The sequence below is a fragment of the Aspergillus flavus genome, chromosome 7 (genome assembly GCF_009017415.1).
Source record: "Aspergillus flavus chromosome 7, complete sequence".
Taxonomy (NCBI): domain Eukaryota; kingdom Fungi; phylum Ascomycota; class Eurotiomycetes; order Eurotiales; family Aspergillaceae; genus Aspergillus; species Aspergillus flavus.
Window position 1 is genome coordinate 2,972,191 of NC_092404.1, and position 19,776 is coordinate 2,991,966.

General features: G+C 47.3%; 10 protein-coding genes across 10 annotated transcripts; 8 read left to right on the forward strand and 2 right to left on the reverse strand.

Annotated features, from left to right (window-relative positions):
* Window positions 1–200: 200 nt before the first annotated feature.
* On the forward strand, window positions 201–1,580 carry F9C07_2104040 (uncharacterized protein; the record flags this gene model as incomplete). The annotated part of the gene is made up of 1 exon (XM_071508966.1): window positions 201–1,580. One exon carries the CDS (start codon window positions 201–203, stop codon window positions 1,578–1,580), a length of 1,380 nt encoding a protein of 459 aa, XP_071367147.1.
* Window positions 1,581–2,277: 697 nt separating this feature from the next.
* Window positions 2,278–5,157, reverse strand: F9C07_2263301 (putative ATPase; the record flags this gene model as incomplete). The annotated part of the gene is made up of 4 exons (XM_071510167.1): window positions 3,912–5,157; window positions 2,867–3,831; window positions 2,508–2,819; window positions 2,278–2,331 (listed from the first exon to the last, which is right to left on the reverse strand). Exons 1-4 carry the CDS (start codon window positions 4,276–4,278, stop codon window positions 2,278–2,280), a joined length of 1,698 nt encoding a protein of 565 aa, XP_071367148.1. The 5' UTR covers window positions 4,279–5,157.
* A 74-nt stretch (window positions 5,158–5,231) lies between these two features.
* On the forward strand, window positions 5,232–5,486 carry F9C07_2063711 (uncharacterized protein; the record flags this gene model as incomplete). Its single annotated transcript, XM_071508689.1, has 1 exon — window positions 5,232–5,486. The coding sequence occupies one exon, from the start codon at window positions 5,232–5,234 to the stop codon at window positions 5,484–5,486; it is 255 nt and encodes an 84-aa protein (XP_071367149.1).
* A 1,491-nt stretch (window positions 5,487–6,977) lies between these two features.
* On the forward strand, window positions 6,978–8,147 carry F9C07_2147279 (putative O-methyltransferase). Its single transcript, XM_041287325.2, has one exon. The coding sequence runs from the start codon at window positions 7,241–7,243 to the stop codon at window positions 7,922–7,924; it is 684 nt and encodes a 227-aa protein (XP_041150701.1). The 5' UTR covers window positions 6,978–7,240; the 3' UTR covers window positions 7,925–8,147.
* A 914-nt stretch (window positions 8,148–9,061) lies between these two features.
* On the forward strand, window positions 9,062–13,820 carry F9C07_13354 (putative WD-repeat protein; the record flags this gene model as incomplete). The annotated part of the gene is made up of 2 exons (XM_041295001.2): window positions 9,062–12,841; window positions 12,900–13,820. The coding sequence occupies 2 exons, from the start codon at window positions 9,062–9,064 to the stop codon at window positions 13,818–13,820; spliced, it is 4,701 nt and encodes a 1,566-aa protein (XP_041150702.2).
* Window positions 13,821–15,481: 1,661 nt separating this feature from the next.
* On the reverse strand, window positions 15,482–15,718 carry F9C07_13353 (uncharacterized protein; the record flags this gene model as incomplete). Its single annotated transcript, XM_071507984.1, has 1 exon — window positions 15,482–15,718. The coding sequence occupies one exon, from the start codon at window positions 15,716–15,718 to the stop codon at window positions 15,482–15,484; it is 237 nt and encodes a 78-aa protein (XP_071367150.1).
* Window positions 15,719–16,013: 295 nt separating this feature from the next.
* Window positions 16,014–16,706, forward strand: F9C07_2230031 (uncharacterized protein; the record flags this gene model as incomplete). The annotated part of the gene is made up of 2 exons (XM_071509854.1): window positions 16,014–16,060; window positions 16,130–16,706. 2 exons carry the CDS (start codon window positions 16,014–16,016, stop codon window positions 16,704–16,706), a joined length of 624 nt encoding a protein of 207 aa, XP_071367151.1.
* Window positions 16,707–16,766: 60 nt separating this feature from the next.
* F9C07_2062675 (uncharacterized protein) lies at window positions 16,767–17,056 on the forward strand (the record flags this gene model as incomplete). The annotated part of the gene is made up of 2 exons (XM_071508669.1): window positions 16,767–16,957; window positions 17,017–17,056. 2 exons carry the CDS (start codon window positions 16,767–16,769, stop codon window positions 17,054–17,056), a joined length of 231 nt encoding a protein of 76 aa, XP_071367152.1.
* A 322-nt stretch (window positions 17,057–17,378) lies between these two features.
* F9C07_13352 (uncharacterized protein) lies at window positions 17,379–17,789 on the forward strand (the record flags this gene model as incomplete). Its single annotated transcript, XM_071507983.1, has 1 exon — window positions 17,379–17,789. The coding sequence occupies one exon, from the start codon at window positions 17,379–17,381 to the stop codon at window positions 17,787–17,789; it is 411 nt and encodes a 136-aa protein (XP_071367153.1).
* Window positions 17,790–17,825: 36 nt separating this feature from the next.
* F9C07_2062407 (delta-1-pyrroline-5-carboxylate dehydrogenase) lies at window positions 17,826–19,574 on the forward strand (the record flags this gene model as incomplete). The annotated part of the gene is made up of 4 exons (XM_071508665.1): window positions 17,826–17,867; window positions 17,945–18,944; window positions 18,971–19,090; window positions 19,132–19,574. 4 exons carry the CDS (start codon window positions 17,826–17,828, stop codon window positions 19,572–19,574), a joined length of 1,605 nt encoding a protein of 534 aa, XP_071367154.1.
* Window positions 19,575–19,776: the final 202 nt, after the last annotated feature.

The following is a 19,776-nucleotide window of genomic DNA, read 5'->3' on the forward strand; positions in this document are numbered from 1 at the left end:
GATGTGGCAAGTCTGTCCTTGCCAAATACCTCGCAGATTTCCTTCCCAAACTCGATGTGTCTCGAGCAGTTGGATATTTCTTTTTCAAAGATGACTATGAAGACCAAAAGAGTATCACAAATGCGTTATGCTGTATACTTCACCAACTCTTTGACAAGAAGCGTCACCTGCTGGATGATACCATACTTGAGCAATTTGAAATGAATGAAAGCGTCACCAGCTCATTCAGTGAGCTCTGGATTATTCTTCTCAAAGCTGCCAGCAAGGAAAATGCTGGGGAGATCGTTTTTCTTTTAGACGCCTTGGATGAATGTGAACAACATGGAAGTTCCCAATTTATGGAGGCTTTGCGCAGGCTTTACACAGATGAGAGTCAACATAATTTCAACCTCAAATTCCTAATTACTAGTCGCCCCTATAGTCATATCCGACAGGGCTTTCAACCTCTTAACATACCTGGACAGCCTGCCATCCATCTTAGTGGAGAAAGCGATGTTGAAACGAAGAAGATTTCTCAAGAGATTGATATTTTCATTGAAGTTAAGGTCAATGAGGTACACGATCGACTACAGCTCACAAATAATGAGCGCGACATGTTGCGTGAAAGCCTGACTCGTGTCACTCACAGGACATATCTCTGGGTCTACCTTACTTTGGAGGACTTGGTCCAAAATCAGGACTATATTGACGAGAAAAGAATAGCTGAGGTTACTTCTAACCCCCCAAAGACAGTCGATGAGGCATATGAGCGAATCCTAGCAAGAAGTAAGGATCCTCAAAAAGCCAAGAGACTACTGTCTATTGTGGTTGGAGCGTTGCGGCCCTTAAGTCTCAAGGAAATGAATCTCGCGCTGAATCTAAGGAAGGGTCAACTTTCTTATGCCGACCTCACTCTCGAACCGGAAAACCGTTTTCATGAAGCGATCCGGTCTATATGTGGGCTCTTTATTATGATTGTTGATTCCAAAATTTATCTCCTCCACCAAACAGCAAGGGAATTTTTGGTCGCTCAGGAGGGGACAGTTGAAGATATTAATCGGCCATCTGGATGGAGACGTTCTCTTCGATTGCAAGACTCACACTGCCTTCTTGCCAATATCTGCATCCAACATCTGCTTTTCACTGATTTTGAGGAGACTCCGTTATCTGTAGCGGTCGGACCCAGTCGCGACCATTCTGTCTTTCTGGACTACTCTGCTACACATTGGACAGCTCATCTATTGGAGTCAAAACTCCAACTAGAGGGCATGCTACCAGACCTTAATATAATTTGTGATGCAAGCACCACGCGCTGTCAAACCTGGCTTCACATTTATTGGGCTTCTTTAAACACAGAGTTCCCTACTGGTTTCACCACTCTGATGGTTACATCATATTTTGGGCTTACACCCGTCACCAAACATTGGATTAAAATCAACGGAATTGACTTTGACGCCAGGGATCATGTTTATGGACGGTCTGCGCTATCTTGGGCAGCAGGGAATGGCCATAGTGCTATTGTGAAGCTCCTGACCCAAAGGTCTTGGAAAAAGTTCCTACAAAGAAGGGCTCTTGTTGACTTCGCAGGTAAGGATGGGTGAGTTTGGACCACCCCCTTGCGTGGAAATTCCCTTTGGAATGTGTGATGTGTTCTCTCGACGTGCTGAGAGAGGAAGAGGAAAGGGGGCTGAGGGTACTCTAGGTTTATTTGGATCTACGACAGTGGTGAAACAATTCCGCAGTGAATGAGTAAGTATATCCATATGAGGTGGAACATGACCAGTATCGGACAATTTCCCATGCAGAGACTGACCCCCAAAAATAGACTGTGTACATACAATCAGAAGACTACTGCTATTGCTCCCAGTCATCATACTATCGACGTGTCATCAATAGAGAAGCACGAAGGCTGGCTGATATTCCCCTTCGTTCAGCATGCACCCACATTGCAATTACTACTGGCTTGCCCCTGACGAAGTCCAGTCTCGTGTTACCAACCCAAGGGACAAGGGAGGATTTTAAATGTAGCCGAACTGGAAAATATCCATGAGGAGACACGAAAGAGCGCAGTTGCCGCACGTCACCGTCATCCATGCGGGATCTTGATCTACGTTCTATGCCATTGCTTTTCTGCCCAGTGATGTCGTGGCTAAATCGAACTGTTTATAGAATAGGACTGGGGATCAACTTCCTACCAGATTCTAAAACCGGTTGACAGTTCCGGTTGAACGTCATAACGGACATGCATGCTTCAGGATGAGCCGCACGTAATATCGAGGAACGTGTACCAACATGTTCTCACACCATCGTGCGGATATCTTCAATATGTTCATACTCATGGCCTTGCAAAACCTGCAGAGTGCCACACATCTATCTAGGTCAATATATACATCCCATGCGTGAAGGAGGAAGAAAGAAGGAAAACGAAATGGTATACAACACCCAAGTCTAATGCACCAAAATGGGAGGAACGTAGGATCAACGTGGAATCATCATCACATATTATCCTCACTCCAATGACTCCTCACTTTCTTCCATGCGTCGTGCTCGCTTTTCCCCTGCTCAGCATTCAATCCGACCCCCAACCCCCGCTCCACCCATTGCTTGCTGCCCATCTCGGAGAGACGCGAGAGCGCTCGGGCAAATGCAAACCGTTCCTCGTCACCGCTGAAGATGGATGTGGACTTGAGAGCTTGCATGGATAGACCAAGGTCGTCCATCATCATGCGCATTGCGTCGGAGAGATCGCTCCCTTCGCCATCCCCGAGAGAGCTCTTCATTTCCGCCTCGGAGAGGAAGAGGTTGGTCAAAGGCACTTCCGTGGTCAGGACTAGTTTGGCCTGGAGGAGATTAGTCTAGTTCGTCTCCGTGTGGTGGGAGTGCTTACCCTGCTTTCATAGACGGCATCAATGAAAGTAATGAACCGACGAGCGAGATCTCGCTGATTCAAGGTCATCCCGGGCACGTCCGTGATGATAAAGGCGTCATAGTTCCGAACTAACTCCAGGTAGTCTGCAGCTCCTGTCGCTCGACCGATCAGCTGCTGAAAGCTAAACTGAGCGGCTCTGCCGCTCGCCAGGGGAACCTCGATCTTGCGGCCCCAGACCTCCTGCGTTTCTGGATGGGGAGGATCTTTAGGATCACCCAGGAACTCGAACCATTTCTGGGCGTGTTGGTCAGCATCCTGACCCAGTGGGTGGTGGTAGACGCCGGAAGGCGGCCGAGGGATTTTGCGGTAGTCTGTGGGGGAGTTCAAGTTGATCACGTCCAGAGCGGTTTTCAGCAGGTTGATGCACGGGATGAACGACTCCCGCTGGATGCCATTCTTGTATAGATCGTCGGGGTGCCTGTTGGAAGTGGTGATGAGCACGACCCCATGGGACATGAGGGACTCCAGAAGCCTCCGCAGAATCATAGCATCCGCAACATCCGTACACTGGAACTCGTCGAAACACAACACACTCGATTTCTCGGCAATGGCCGCTGCTACCAAAGGCAACGCATCAAAATCATTGCCGTACTGCATTTTGACCACATGCATGCGCTTATGGACATCTTGCATGAAATTGTGGAAATGAATACGAGACTTGGACACGATATTCGACGGCAAGGTCTCGTAGAACAAATCCATGAGCATTGTTTTCCCACACCCGACATCTCCATACATATACAGGCCTTTCGGAAGGTTCTCAGGGATGATTAACTCTTCCTTTGCCTTGCCACGCCCGAACAAAGAGCCCAGGAATGAAGTTTTCGGCTGAAGATCCAAGGATTCGGGATTCGGGTGGATGACGGCCGGAGGATGGTAGCCTCGTAGCCTTTCGTGTAAGTCCTGTAGCCTCCCAATTATCTCTGCGCGTGAATCCAATCATCAGCATTCACCATACCCCTTGGGGTTGACCGTAAATAGCGGAGAAGAGGGTAGGACGTACGTCTCTGGTATGGGTCATCCCGTAGCCGACCCTGTTGCACTCGCGCATCATACTCTTTTAAAGGACCACCCTGTAGCTCAGCTGCAACATCCGACCTGGCCTCATTCGCTGCTGCTGTTGCGTACTGTCGCATATACTCATGACCCAGCCGTGGCCCACGGGTATTCAAGCCTTTGGTTATATGGATGATTGCCGGGCTTGGCGTCTGGGAACGGCTCACACTGGCATATGACCGTTGTACACTTCTTCTGCATTGTCTGGCATAGGCCGGCCTCGTGCCTCGAGGCAGTATTGACACCCTTCGAGACCCCAGCGTGGCTGGAATGTAGTCCACGCAGAGTCTCGCCGACGACCCGCTCACTGGCATCGATGCGGTGTGTAAGAGTAGCTTCAACTTTTGCTTTGCTTCCTTGCGGGTTCCTTCAACTTTCCCCTGACTAACCGAGTGTTCTTGCGTACTCGGATCCGCGCATGTACGGTGTGTATCGTTCGTCGCGCAACAGGAATTGTCTTGAAGCCGAGGTTATTAATCGCGAATCGGAATGACGGAGGAAAATCACTGTTCGGCTGCGGGTGAAGGGTGGGGAACGTCTGGCAGAAGGTAGTCAGTCGTTCAACTCCATTGCATTTCCACATAAAAAGACCGGACAGGGTCAAGGTCGTAAGCTTACCAACTGTGAAGGGAACCGAGAAGCGTCTAAAACAACTTGTATGTATAGTGTATACTCCGTACTTACATCAAGTTCTGGAGCGAGTTATGGTCGGAAGAAGGTTTACCCTTTTCGACACCACCGCCTTCCGCTTCTAGTATTTAATGCCTTACGCCCAAGGCTTCATTATTTCCAGATATGGAAGCGTCAGCCACAACACTTGCACCGCCTCACAGCATGTTGCAGCCTTCGCCAACATGACTATAGAAAGCCTCGCAGGAGAAATCAGCTGTTGAAGGCCATTTATTTTGGTAGATATGATGGTTGAAAGGTATAATACAGCGAGAAAGCGTAGAGATTTCGACTCCGTACAACTTCGGACTGACTGACCTCGTCGCTTTGACCGACAAGGCTCATGAACTGGGAAGCTATAATGTAATGCTTGAAATCAACTCGATGAATGATAGCTCAGCTTGTCGCTGCTCAAAACTCTCCGATCCGGTGCAGAACCTCAGGCGGATTTTGCGTTGATCAGGGAGTCCCAGCAGTTCCAGTGGCCTGCTGATAACATTGGGCAAATTCTTGTAACCACAAAGCAGCCTCATATGCTGTGGACTTTTTAATTTCTTGCTTAATGAAACCTTCCCCTCGTCGTGTTTGTCTGGCGATCATGCTCGCTTTGCTGGTAGCATTCAAATCATCGATTGATCTTGGTGTCCATGACATGGTTGGGTCTATGGTCACCCGTGAAAGACCTTGTACTCCCATACATCAGCTAATAACCCTGGACCACAGCGAGTATCTTCCTAATCGGCGTAGGTGTGGGCACGCTCTTCTCCAGACCTTCCCCGATCCCTTTGATTCAACCGTGTTCTACTTAATCGCCATTAACTTGTTCCATGGTTCGTCTTGGCTAAGACTGTGATGCCAAATCCCAGCACCATTATCACATTCTGGTTCCGGAGCCTTGTCTGCAACCACAGGTGGTGGTGGCAGAAGGCATTATCGGCTACATTTGGGCTGCTATCCCCTTTCAATGTGCCCTTAGCCAACCTAGTTTCATACCGGGGCTCTCAAAGCTACGACATGTGCCGCTCCCTTCTTAATAATGGTGTGAGATTTCAGCCAAGCCGAAGAATTAATTTTCCTGCGGCCGGACATGGCAGTGGCCACTTTGGTAGGTAGTTTTGAGATGGCTAACTACCAATGTGGCAAGATTGGAGTCTTTCAGGTGAGTCTCAAAAGCTAAGGTTGCACTGTTGCTCCCTAACATCCTGTTTTGGAGACGCAACTTCTGGTCTGTTATTGACCTACGCACACGTGCGAGGTCTTATATCCGTAGTTCTAGTAGGCATACGTGATCTGATAAATGATAATCCCGTGGGGGTGTATTGTAAGCATGAACACCCAGTTTGGCTTCATTTTCTTTGCGATACGTTGAAGAGCGTCCTCGGAGACTTCCTATTCTAGAGGATAACAGGAAATATCTGGTGATTTTCCTAGGTTAAAAATAAATGATTCTTCGACCAGCTGATTCTACTACAAGCTGATGTTGACATACACTAACTTCTATAAAATTCTCCAACAGGAGTTATACTTGACGGGAAATGCCTGGGTGCTGACCAAGTAAACCAAACAACAGGGTCAGGAAGCCCAGCTTCCACGCGGTCTTACGGCATATGTCTCTATTACTTGGTTTGCCCTAGTTGTGATTCCTTGATTAGGTGTGGGTTGGACAACTGCATGACACTGTGACGCCGTGGACTCTCTTGAGATGTGCGAGAGTCAGATAGACGTAATGCAATGCAAGGCGTGGACATAACTAGTTATATACACTGGCACTTTTCCAAATACTTACAAGTAGCCATCAGGACTGATAAAGCTCAAGAATCCGGGAAGGAATAGATAATGTGTTCAAGTAGACTTCTTACGTTTTGTCGAGCTGCGAAATGGGGAGATATCGTCTTCGTAGGTTATGATTCAACAGTACTTCGAATGCAGATGAGTCATGCATGTGTGCAGCATTACTACAGCCTCCAAATGACAAGCACAGGAATTCACTGGAGCCCAATATCAATGGTCAATCACAGGCTCTGTGGTATTCGTGGCATACGTTCTACTTTACTAAAAAACCGGTCCATTGTCTAACTTAATATAGGCAGTCTAACCGACCTCCTCTTGAAAACCCTCATGAGTCATGGCGCTCCCCCTATGCCGTAGTGATCGGCGGGGTAGTTATTGTGCGAGGCACGCTGTGTAATTGATAAGCAGATGTAGAGGTGAGTCAGAAGATGAGCAAGAAGGTAACTAAGGAGTAGTTACCTTGGAAGCATAAGCAAGCACTATGGAGTTATGGACCAGTTACGGTCCTGCCTCTGCCCGTTTGGGGGCTTAGGGTGCACGTGACCTCATCCGTTCATTTTGATTGATGGGATATAGGCAGACGATCACCTGACGCACAGCCATCTCTCTATCATCTTTCATTGTCAATCTGCCGTTATATATTCCGTACATTCTACTCGTATAGCTGTTACGTATCCAGTTGGGAGTGTATTCGTCGGTATCCAACAGTTCAGCCACAGACTCCAGTTGACGTGAACAAGCGCCACTGCCCGGTCTTCTACCACAATATATCCATTTCTCCTTCCTGCCAATCTTTACTCCTGCTCCAGCGGCATAATGTCTGACACGCCTGAAGGTATTGTTGAATACGGCTACGACAATATTACAGAATGGTATCTGCAGTGGGTGAAGAGCCAGAAGTCACCACGAGAAAGATACACCAAGATGCTCCTAGACAAGCTGCAACCTTCACCCTCTATTCTAGAGCTTGGTTGCGGGCCCGGAGTTCCTATTCTAAGAATGCTTCTTGACCAAGGCGCTCAAGTGGTCGCCAATGATCTCTCATCCAAGCAGATCGAGTTAGCCAAGGCCCGTTGCCCGGAGGCCAAGCTGGTTACGGGCAGCATGACCACCCTCACTTTCGAGCCTATGAGCTTCCATGGTGTCATTAGCTTCTATGCACTGTTCCACCTTCCACGGTCGCAGCTCAAGGCCATGCTCACTACGATCTATGATTGGTTGAAGCCCGGGGGTGTCTTCGTCTTTAATCTTGCAACTGTCGATGAAGAAGAAATCCATGGCGAATTCCTAGGATATGGGATGTTCTGGAGCAGCTATAGTGTGGATCAGAACCGAGCAATGTTAACAGAAATCGGATTTGATATCTTACAGATGGAAGTATTGCACGCAAATGATGGAACGTTGGAGGAGGGGGATCCGGACTATGATTCCGAGTTTATGTGGGTAATGGCACGAAAGAAAGAATCTCCCGACGGTCTAAGAAATGTACAAGCAGTGTGATGGCTTCTCTGTATCTGTTCTGTTCTATTCGCTTTAGTTGAGTTTGTTGTCACTGGTAGTTATCAGAACTACCAAAAGTCACCACGCACCACTACACATTCAAGAATGTGGAATTGATGGATATGTATCTATAATGGATTTGAATCCATGGGGGGAAAGGCGCAGGGAGTTCTCTGGTGGTTACACTAGAAACTGAATATATTCCTATCCAAAGGTGCTCTAGCTCTTGTTCTCATCCTATTTCTCGCTCTCGTGGTCCCAACTAAAGGTTCAGTGGCTGAATAGTTCCAGCTAGTATTGCAGGAATCGTCGAATCGGACTGACTCTAACACACCACAGAATGCAGAAGTTTGACCAATTCTACCACTGAGTTGCCCATAAGGAATAACTAATTCATGAATGTCAGAAGTCCTGACTGACCACACCACGCGAGATAACAGGGTTGGAATACAGAGGGGCTTCCTGGCAATACTATGTTCCCAAAGGATTATCATACAATTACACTAAGCTAGATTATATATCTTAGGATATGGATGTGCAATGCCAGTTGATTATTGTCAGCAATATTGTTGGGAAACTTGCCTGTTATTGGGATATGTATCATGTACCCTGTACATCATGGATATCACCTTCAGACTAGCGCGTAGCCCTGCCACTTACCGCACACAACAATTGGTGGGACAGTCGGACTCTCGATTGTCGGAGCTATTATGCAAACTAGACCGAGAGCGGGGTACGGACTGAGGGAAGGATACTTGTCTTCACTTCATGGAAGGAACCTTGTGGAAGCTGTGTTGCAAGATGGTCATAGATGTATATTTAAAATCAATCCCATCATGTTCCAAATGACATTGTGGACAAGTGTTACTGACTAACGCTGAACTGAAAGGAGGCTTGGACTATGTTGAAGAATATGATTCGTCACATGGCCTAGTCAGTCAGCAGTGCCAGCTCATACCCAGACAGCCTCGTTTGCCTTCCCTGCTTTGCATTCAAAGGACCTGAAGCTCTGTGCTTATATTACCAAAAAATAAAATTTTGCATCTATTTTGTCCTTGAAAATCTTGTATTCTGTTATGAACTATCCTAGTATAAAGTTTCCCTGTTTGGTATAATCTGCGATGCCGTGGTTGGAAAATGGCGACCATGAAGCCTTCTCACCACGACTACACCGTTGCCTGGGTGTGCGCGTTGCCGCTGGAGATGACAGCTGCGGAACTCATGCTCAAGGAGATTCATGACCCCCTTCCTCAACCTCCAACCGATCCTAACGCCTATACACTTGGCAAACTGGGGGAACACAATGTCGTTATCGCCTGCCTACCCTCAGGTGTTTATGGAATTACGTCCGCTGCAGCTGTCCTAGCTAAGATGCATTCAACATTCCCTTCCCTAAGATTTGCCTTGATGGTGGGTATTGCAGGTGGTGTACCCAGCAGAAGCACCGATGTTCGTCTTGGGGATGTGGTAGTTAGCATACCATCCGGTACTTCAGGAGGTGTGGTGCAATATGATTTTGGAAAGACACTACCCGATGGACGCTTTCAACGCGCCAGCTCGCTCAACAAGCCCTCCCAATTATTACTCAACACCGTGTCCAAAGTGCGCAGCAAATATGCGATTACGGAGGCAGATATTGATGGGACTATTTCTCGTATACTGAACACAAATGAGAGGTTAAAACAACAATTCTCACGACCTCATAGAGACTGGCTTTTTAATGCAGAATACATACACGAAGGAAACCATCCTGATTGCTTGGAATGTGACCAGACCCAGTTAGTGAAACGAGCCTCCCGAGACTCTTCTGAGCCTCATATTCATTACGGTTTGATAGCGTCCGCAAATCAAGTTATGAAGGGCGCAAAAGCACGAGACTCTCTTGCCCAAGACTCAAATGTTCTCTGCTTCGAAATGGAGGCAGCTGGACTCATGGATCAGCTGTCTTGCTTGGTGATCAGAGGCATTTGTGACTACTGCGACTCCCATAAGAATAAAGAATGGCAGGGATACGCAGCGCTTGCCGCTGCTACTTATACTCGGCTCCTTCTAGCAGCTGTCCCATCTCAAGAAAATATTAGCCACAGAAATTACGCGTTAGCTCAAGTGAACGAAACGCTGATAAGAAGACAGATAGCTGCTCTGAGAAACCTTTATGTGTCACTCTATCAAGACCAAAAAAACCGGAACCCTGATCGAACACCTGGAACGTGTGAATGGTTCATCTCACATCCGATTTTTCAAGACTGGGAATCAAGTCAAACATCACGACTGCTTTGGGTCTCTGCAAATCCTGGATGTGGCAAGTCTGTCCTTGCCAAATACCTCGCAGATTTCCTTCCCAAACTCGATGTGTCTCGAGCAGTTGGATATTTCTTTTTCAAAGATGACTATGAAGACCAAAAGAGTATCACAAATGCGTTATGCTGTATACTTCACCAACTCTTTGACAAGAAGCGTCACCTGCTGGATGATACCATACTTGAGCAATTTGAAATGAATGAAAGCGTCACCAGCTCATTCAGTGAGCTCTGGATTATTCTTCTCAAAGCTGCCAGCAAGGAAAATGCTGGGGAGATCGTTTTTCTTTTAGACGCCTTGGATGAATGTGAACAACATGGAAGTTCCCAATTTATGGAGGCTTTGCGCAGGCTTTACACAGATGAGAGTCAACATAATTTCAACCTCAAATTCCTAATTACTAGTCGCCCCTATAGTCATATCCGACAGGGCTTTCAACCTCTTAACATACCTGGACAGCCTGCCATCCATCTTAGTGGAGAAAGCGATGTTGAAACGAAGAAGATTTCTCAAGAGATTGATATTTTCATTGAAGTTAAGGTCAATGAGGTACACGATCGACTACAGCTCACAAATAATGAGCGCGACATGTTGCGTGAAAGCCTGACTCGTGTCACTCACAGGACATATCTCTGGGTCTACCTTACTTTGGAGGACTTGGTCCAAAATCAGGACTATATTGACGAGAAAAGAATAGCTGAGGTTACTTCTAACCCCCCAAAGACAGTCGATGAGGCATATGAGCGAATCCTAGCAAGAAGTAAGGATCCTCAAAAAGCCAAGAGACTACTGTCTATTGTGGTTGGAGCGTTGCGGCCCTTAAGTCTCAAGGAAATGAATCTCGCGCTGAATCTAAGGAAGGGTCAACTTTCTTATGCCGACCTCACTCTCGAACCGGAAAACCGTTTTCATGAAGCGATCCGGTCTATATGTGGGCTCTTTATTATGATTGTTGATTCCAAAATTTATCTCCTCCACCAAACAGCAAGGGAATTTTTGGTCGCTCAGGAGGGGACAGTTGAAGATATTAATCGGCCATCTGGATGGAGACGTTCTCTTCGATTGCAAGACTCACACTGCCTTCTTGCCAATATCTGCATCCAACATCTGCTTTTCACTGATTTTGAGGAGACTCCGTTATCTGTAGCGGTCGGACCCAGTCGCGACCATTCTGTCTTTCTGGACTACTCTGCTACACATTGGACAGCTCATCTATTGGAGTCAAAACTCCAACTAGAGGGCATGCTACCAGACCTTAATATAATTTGTGATGCAAGCACCACGCGCTGTCAAACCTGGCTTCACATTTATTGGGCTTCTTTAAACACAGAGTTCCCTACTGGTTTCACCACTCTGATGGTTACATCATATTTTGGGCTTACACCCGTCACCAAACATTGGATTAAAATCAACGGAATTGACTTTGACGCCAGGGATCATGTTTATGGACGGTCTGCGCTATCTTGGGCAGCAGGGAATGGCCATAGTGCTATTGTGAAGCTCCTGACCCAAAGGTCTTGGAAAAAGTTCCTACAAAGAAGGGCTCTTGTTGACTTCGCAGGTAAGCATAACCGGACTCCATTATCGTGGGCAATCTTGAATGGTCATGAGGAAGCAGCTCGTGTACTGCTTAGGGCTGGATCTGACATTAATTTGGCTGATGACATTGGAGGGACACCGCTTTACTATGCTATCTTAAGCGACCGTCGTCAATTATTAGAGCTTTTCACCAGAGAAAGAACTCTACTGGAGTCAAAAGATGATATACAAAAAAAGATACTACTTTCAGCAGTGAAGGAAGGACATGGACCGGTAGTGAGAATGCTGCTTGAACAAGGTGCCGACGTGGAGTCTAGGGATAATGAACATGATCGAACCCTACTCTCATGGGCATCTGGTAATGGTCACGTTGCAGTGGTTAAGGAATTGCTCGCGAAGAATGCCAATATGCAGTCCGAGGATTGCCAGTATGGTCGAACACCGCTCTCCTGGGCGGTTGAGAATATGCACTCAGCGGTGTTAGTACTCCTGCTTGATAAATCTGGTTTGGAGTCAATGGTACATATTCAAAAATTCCGGGACATAGTTGGAGCTATTATTACTCTTCAGGCTTCTGTCTCAGTTGATACACTTGCAAGGTTACTCGGTATACCTATGAGTGATATCCTTGATCAACTAAACTCACTACAATCACTTCACCCAAGCCTTCATATGCCCACAGACCCTAACGCTCTCATTGAATTTTTACATTTACATTTCCGATACTTTCTCCTCCACACAACAACAGCCCTTCGGGTAGAGAAGAAGGAAATGCACAAAATAATAGCCGACCGGTGTTTATACATCATGAGCAGTTTGCTGAAAGAGAATATTTGTGACTTACCAAGCAATGCAAGTGAGTTTGACGATATCAAGGACCAGACGATTGACCAATGCCTACCCAAACACTTGCAATACTCATGTTACCATTGGGCATATCATGTAGCGCAAAGCAATGGGCCTGTCAGTGACGAAGTAATAAGTTTTCTGGAACAGCATTTTCTTCATTGGCTGGAAGCAGTGAGTATAATGGGACGAATATATGATGGCCTGGGTATCTTAAACTTTTTGACAAAGGTAAATTCTGCCCTAATCTAGTAAATTGCTATCCAGTCAAATAACAAATAGAATCTAGATGCCAGAGGTGAAACTCTCCGAATTCTTAAATGATGCGCGGCAATTCATCCTCAGAAACATGGCTTGCTCTGCCCCTCTACAGCTTTATTATTCTGGAATTACGTTTTCCGCTGGGGAGTCTATAACTGGAAGAAAGTTGAGAGATAAATCATGGAGCGCACAACTTCAGACCCTTAAGGGCCATTCGGGTATGGTCAACACTGTGGTCTTCTCTCCAGATAGTGAGATACTGGCCTCAGGCTCTGGTGATGGAACTATCCAGCTGTGGGATGCCAAGTCCGGAAAACAACTCCAGATCTTTGATAGCTGTTTGGGTTGGGTTAATACTATGGTCTTCTCTCCAGACAGTGAGGTACTGGTCTTAAGCTCCCTTAATAGAACTATCTGGCTGTGGGATATCAAGTCTAGAGAACAACTCCAGATCTCTAAGGGCTATTTAGATTATACTTATAATCTGGCCTTCTCTCTAGATAGTGAGATACTGGCCTCAGGCTCTGGTGATGGAACTATACAGCTGTGGGATACCAAGTCCAGAGAACCACTCCAGACCCTTGACAGCTATTTAGAATGGGTCAATACTATGGCCTTCTCTTTAGACAGTAAGATTCTGGCCTTAGGCTCTGATGATAAAACTGTCCAGCTGTGGTGTACCAAGTCTAGAAAACAACTCCAGATACTCGAGGGCCATTTAGCTCGTGTTAATACTGTGGCCTTCTCTCCAGACAGTAAGATTCTGGCCTCAGGCTCTGGTGATAAAACTGTCCGGCTATGGTGTACTAAGTCTGGAAAACAACTGCAGATTCTTGAGGGCCATTTAGATTGGGTTAGAGCTGTGACCTTCTCTCCAGACGGTGAGATACTGGCCTCAGGCTCTGATGATAAAACTGTCCGACTATGGGATGCTAAGTTTAGGAAGTAACTCCAGACCCTTGATACAAACACTGCTGTCAGATCTATCAGTTTCTCTACGCACGGCCCATATCTAGAGACTGACATTGGTTCCCTTGATATCCAGCCCTTTTGGAGTAATTGTCAACCAATTCAACATGAGTCCTACCCCAGAGTATCCATATCCTTGAAAGGGGGCAGGGTGATCCTTGGAGATGTCTAAGCACTCTGGCTCCCGTATGAGTACCGCCAACCAGCTTGCTTAGTTTCTACAGGTGGAGGAGCTCTTGCTCTCGGGTATCATGATGGGTGGGTTTGCATAATGAACTTCCGTAAGGACATTTACCTAAATGTTGAGTGCCTTTTTCATTGTTCCTAACTAACCTCCTGTTTTATTTTCCAATCTCTTTTTAAACATGAGGTTGGGGGTCACTAAGTAATGTATATGGTGTATCTATACTGTGGACCCTTCGGAAATTTCGTAGATGATGTAACAAGTCGCCACTGTGATTACTTAAATTATTAGCAATGGTATTTGAAATCTATTATGTATCTAACAAATACGGTCCCAAAAATACACGCATAATCCGCTAATCTTGAGATAGACTAGCGTCCCAGGAGTGACGCTAGAGAGAGTGGAAGAGTATAAACAACTGAAAGCCGATCTTGTCACCGACTGGATTCGGACATGACCGATTTCTGAGGGAGTGTTATAGACTAGAGTACTATAGCGGAGTCAGACTCTATCTACCCTTAGTAGAACGAGTTAAGTTTGCTGTCTGATTCGCTTCGTTCTCAACCTCCGATTAGCTATGCTCGGTCTCCATCCCCGGCGATTGTGTTCGTTGTGAAGGACAGAAATATGCTTTCCGGGTGGGATAAACAGCAAGTTGGCAAGTTAGCGAGGAAATAGTCATTGCCACCTAGATAGTCTCCATTGTAAGTAGATTCCGATAGTTTGACTTCCCAAGATGTGGAGAATAGCGCTGGGCGAACACGACAGCTGGAAGATCCATATCGCCAAGCTTACATTGAACTGCCATAATTCTGGTACTTGTTTCTTTGATATCGGTAGTTGTAAGGAATCAGGGATGTACGCTACAACAGCGAACAAGCCGTTGCGGCCGGTTTTATCCCAGTATATCTGGCCCAATTCGTGACCACCCGCACGCGTTTCTTGTGAAGATGATAGCTAGATCTTGATATATTCCGAGCAATTGGCAGTGGTCTTGCATCGCTGCTTGAAACTAACAAAGAGCAACTAACTAACTTACTATGCGAAAAGGAGTATAGTAATCAAGGTAGCACCTAACCTGGGCTTACATATACTGAGATTACTGGTTTAAGCGAATAGCAAGTGACATGAAACATTGCTCAGACCATTAGGCAATGATGCTATCTGAACTCAGGCCTGAAGAACCGGGTTTTATGGAGATGACAGGAGAGGTGGAAAGACAGGGTCTCTAGAGATTACTGACCTTTGACGCGTTCCAGCTCAGGCGGCGAAAGAAGGCGTCATTTGTATAGTAAGGACTATTGATGTAGTCCTAGCAAGATTGACTATTCTAGGACCATTCTGCTGGGACAACACATTCACATTGTGACTCAAGCTCCTACAACAGATATATTTCTCAAATAACTGGGTTACCTCCAGAGACATCCTAGAGTACTTCATTTCCTTCCCTACCGGATCTAGGGCATTCGACTGAACAACGGAATATCAGCTCCAGCCAACTTCCTACCGGCAACGTTGGCTTTAATTTGGTAGGCCTGATGTTCGGGGTAGCCATCGACAGGGCCGTCGGTAGCCTGTAGATCCATGCCTAAGACCACTGCACCCTCGCGAATGAAGGTCTCCATAATTCCGCGTCCGAAGCCTTGAGTCGACCCGGAAACTAGGGCTATCTTTCCTTCGAGGCGGCCAGGCATTCTGGTGGATGGAAGGAGAAAAGAAACCTGAAAACTCGATTGAATATAGCTGAGGGTTAAGAGTGCAAAAGTTGAGTTGAGGGTATACTCTGTCTCATATTGCTAACTATCTTATAGTAGCAAGAGGGGTGGTTCTTGCAGCTGCCCGGCCGAGATTAAATGGAGGATGGGGGGAAGTCGGAGGGCGCTTCAGACGGACCCCGTGCTGGCTTATCTTGAGTTAATTCTTGAACTTTGCTTCTCCCATCCATCGATCTATGTCGGCCCGTCCACTCAATCTGCCAACAGTTACTCAATGGCACCATCAACTGCGATGCCGACGGACTTGCATCGTGCTCCTGCGTGAGTTTTCTCCTTCTAGCTTGTGCCAGCGGAATTTCTTGCTACTCAATCAAAGGTATGTACATACAGCAATGATGCGACAGTTCTAGTGCCTGCCTTGCATGCCCGGAAAGCGAAAGTGCGCTGTCTAATCTCACAACGCCGAGACCGATGCGACCGATGTATCACGAACGATTTTGAGTGTGTTTTTGCTCAAACGAAGAGGGCTAGAGTGAGGACACAGCCGTATCCTCAGCGTCCGAGACCTAAGCCTAGGGCTGGCGAAGATGACAATCGACCGTCCGTGGATGAAGTGACATCAACTACAAATATAGCTAGTTCGTCACAGAATGAACCTAGTTCTGTACATCTGCCCCGGCGTTCAAACGGCCACAGAGCCATTTCTGTTGATAGCCAACCGCAGCTGTCGCAGAGGCAACAGCCAGTTATCACCAATGCAGTCCGTGCAAGGGTCATCGCGGCATTGGCCACGCTGAAAGGAAAGAGAGGCGCGCCGTTCAGCTTTGTCACATCGGGAGACAACCCCGCATTCAGTCTTGGACCCGGCGCGAATGATGGTCCTGCGCGTGATTCCGAGCCAGAATCTTTCGAGCATTCACAAGTGATACCCTATTCGCTCAAGCTTTCATGGCTCCTCCGTCCTTGAAACACTGATGCTCATCGGGATATGAATGATAATGACCGTTGGCCCGCTGGCGTGGTCAAAATGCCCACCTACCTCTCGTCCATGACGCTTGGTCAGACCATTAAGGACCCGGTTCAGGGAGGCATGATCAGCCCATCGGCATCGAAAGCGCTGTTCGAATTCTTCATGATACACATGAATGCCAAATGGGAGTATATCCTTGATCCTAAAGTCGACACACATGACGATGTTCAACGGCGAAGCTCCTTTCTGTTCGCCTCAATCCTCTTTTGCGCACCCAAATTAGCCAATTATATTGATGGATGTATAGTCTCGGCGACAGATCCTTTCATACAGAGCAGACTTTGTAGTCTCGCTCGAAACCTGGCTATCAGAACTCTGGCGGAGGGTGACAGGTCCATCGAGACAATACAAGCATTTTATTTGCTGGTTTGCTGGAAGGATGCGGATGATGACGTCTCATATCTTCACAGTGGTTACGCCTTTCGTATTCTCCATGATTTGGACGTGGAGCAAAGTGATGGTGATGGGCGGCAGGTAGCGAGACGACGGAGAATATGGCTCGCATTATACCGGCAGGACAGATAACAAAGCCTGTTTTTCATGCGAAGGCCATCGCTAGGTCAAAATGAAGATATCTCTGTACCTGGTGACCTAAATAGCTGGCTCAAAATGCAATATGTATTGCCATCGGACTTCGTTGCCTGCTGCAGCGCTGATTTGCGGCGTATCCAGTCAAAATTACGTGGTTTGGTTCAACGGGCCTCATCGATTATGCTACCGTGTCTTCTGGACCTCATGGCTACGGAGTTGAGAGCATGGAGATCTAAGTGGAAAGATCACTTTGAGGGTAAAGACCGGCCACAATTGAATGATGACCCGTCTTTCAATCCGGGGTGGTACCATCTCACTGTGCTGATAAATCTATGGGAGCACAGTGTCAGGCTTAATGTCGCATCCTCAATACTTCGGCAACACACTGATGGCCTCAGTGGCGTCATGCCTGGATTCTGGTCCCCCCCGGGCGATGTTCCCATGGACCTCGATCTGATGAGCATCCAACAGTCTATTCATTGGAACTAGGATCCTATCTCGACTACGTCGCGCTCACGTTCCAAAATGCCAGCAGTACAGTATTCAGAGCCAGCGAACGCTGGTGGAGTATGTCCCTTCCTCCCCTCAACCACCAAAGGTCGATTTTAGGTAGGAACTAGTTCTAGCGTAAACTGGTTTCCAAGTTGTCTTACGAGCCTGGCTCAGATGAGAGGAAACTCTTGAAAGCTGCCCTCGCCGAGATGGAAAGCACCGTCACCGAGATCCCGAGTATTATCAACGGGAAACGCATCCGCACTGGCCACAAGGGCAAACAAGTCAACCCCTGGGATCGATATGGCGCCCCCTTGGCTGAGTACCATCAAGTGGACCCGAAGACCATCAAGGCGAAGGCCATCCCAGGCGCCCTAGAGGCGAGAAAACATTGGGCCAACATGTCATTCAAGGACCGTTGTGCCATCTACAAAAAGGCTGCAAAACTTGTCGAGTCGCCCAAATACCAGTGGAAGCTGATGGCGGCATCCATGATCGGCCAAGGAAAGACGTGTGGGCAGGCGGAGGGCGACTGTATTGCGGAAGTCATCGATACTCTGAATTTCCATGTCTATTATTGCGCCCAACTTTATGACCAGCAACCCCCCAAGCAATTTGACTCGTCATCGAGCCGGCTGGACTACAGACCCCTAGAAGGCTTTGTGCTCGCTATTTCACCCTTCAACTTTACCGCGTTGGGAGCACACATTGCTTTCACTCCTGCTCTGTTAGGAAATGTCATCCTTTGGAAGCCCTCGCCCATGGCGGTCTTGTCGAACTACCTACTGTACCAAATAATGGAGGAAGCGGGTGTACCAACAAGCGTTATCCAGTTTTTACCCGTCGAGGATCCCATTCGAGTCGTTGAGCCAGCCATCGCCAGTCCTCATTTCGCCGGTCTACATTATACCGGTTCTTCAGCTGTCTTGCGAGCACCCTGTACCCAGATTGGTACGAAAACAAACATTTACAAGAATTTCCCACGCATTGTCGGGGAGAGTGGCGGCAAGAACTTCCATCTCATCCATGACTCCTGCAAGGATGATGTTGAACGGTTGGCGTCCGAAGCAGTTTGTTCGGCGTACAAGCAAACGGGACAAAGCACTGCACTTTTGACCCTGGAACTTGTCCCGAAAACCATATGGGAACAAGGTGATCCGAAAAGGCTCTCGTGCGAGAAGCGTCTAAGATGACACACGTCGATGATGTCAAACAGCTTCATCACCCGTTAGGCCCTATGATCTCAGAGGTCGCTTTTCAGCGATTTGAACAATTTGTCCAGCGCGCCCAGGAAGACGGTCATGAACTGATCTACGGCGGCAACACAAACGGCAGCAAGGGTTTCTTGGTCCAGCCTGCCATTTTGAAATGAAACCGACTGTCAAGGGTCTGGAGTCGGATTTAATGACCAAGGAGCTCTTTGGACCCCTCTTCGCCGTTCAGACATACAATGATGCATCACCAACTGACTTTGAGGACGTATGCGAGCTCATTGACAGCACCTCGGAGTATGCTTTGGCAGGTTCTGTCTTCGCCCGTGATAGGAGGGCTGTCAAAATTGCCGATGAGAAGCTGCGGGATTCGGTTGGAATGTTTTGCATCAACGACAAGAGTACCGGCGCCATCATCGGCGCGCATCCCTTTGGTGGAGCCAGGTCCAGCGGCACAAATGACAAGGCAAACTCGGTGAATGTTCTTCTTAGATTCTCGAGTATTCGTTGCGTTAAAGACACCTATGTCAGCAGCAGCAGTACCCTGAGTGCCTGCCATGTTCCAGAGTAGATCGGGGATCAATGGAATTCAGTAGATTACGATGAGTCTCAACACTGGGCTTTCAGATTTAATGAATTAAATAAAGCATTGTGCATTATTATCACACTACGTACCAGCCAAGCTTGAACCAAGACATTATTCGCGCTCCGTACTAGAGAAGTTTAGTATCAGATATAATAGTGACAAAGTGCGTTGACATGCTTATGGGTAG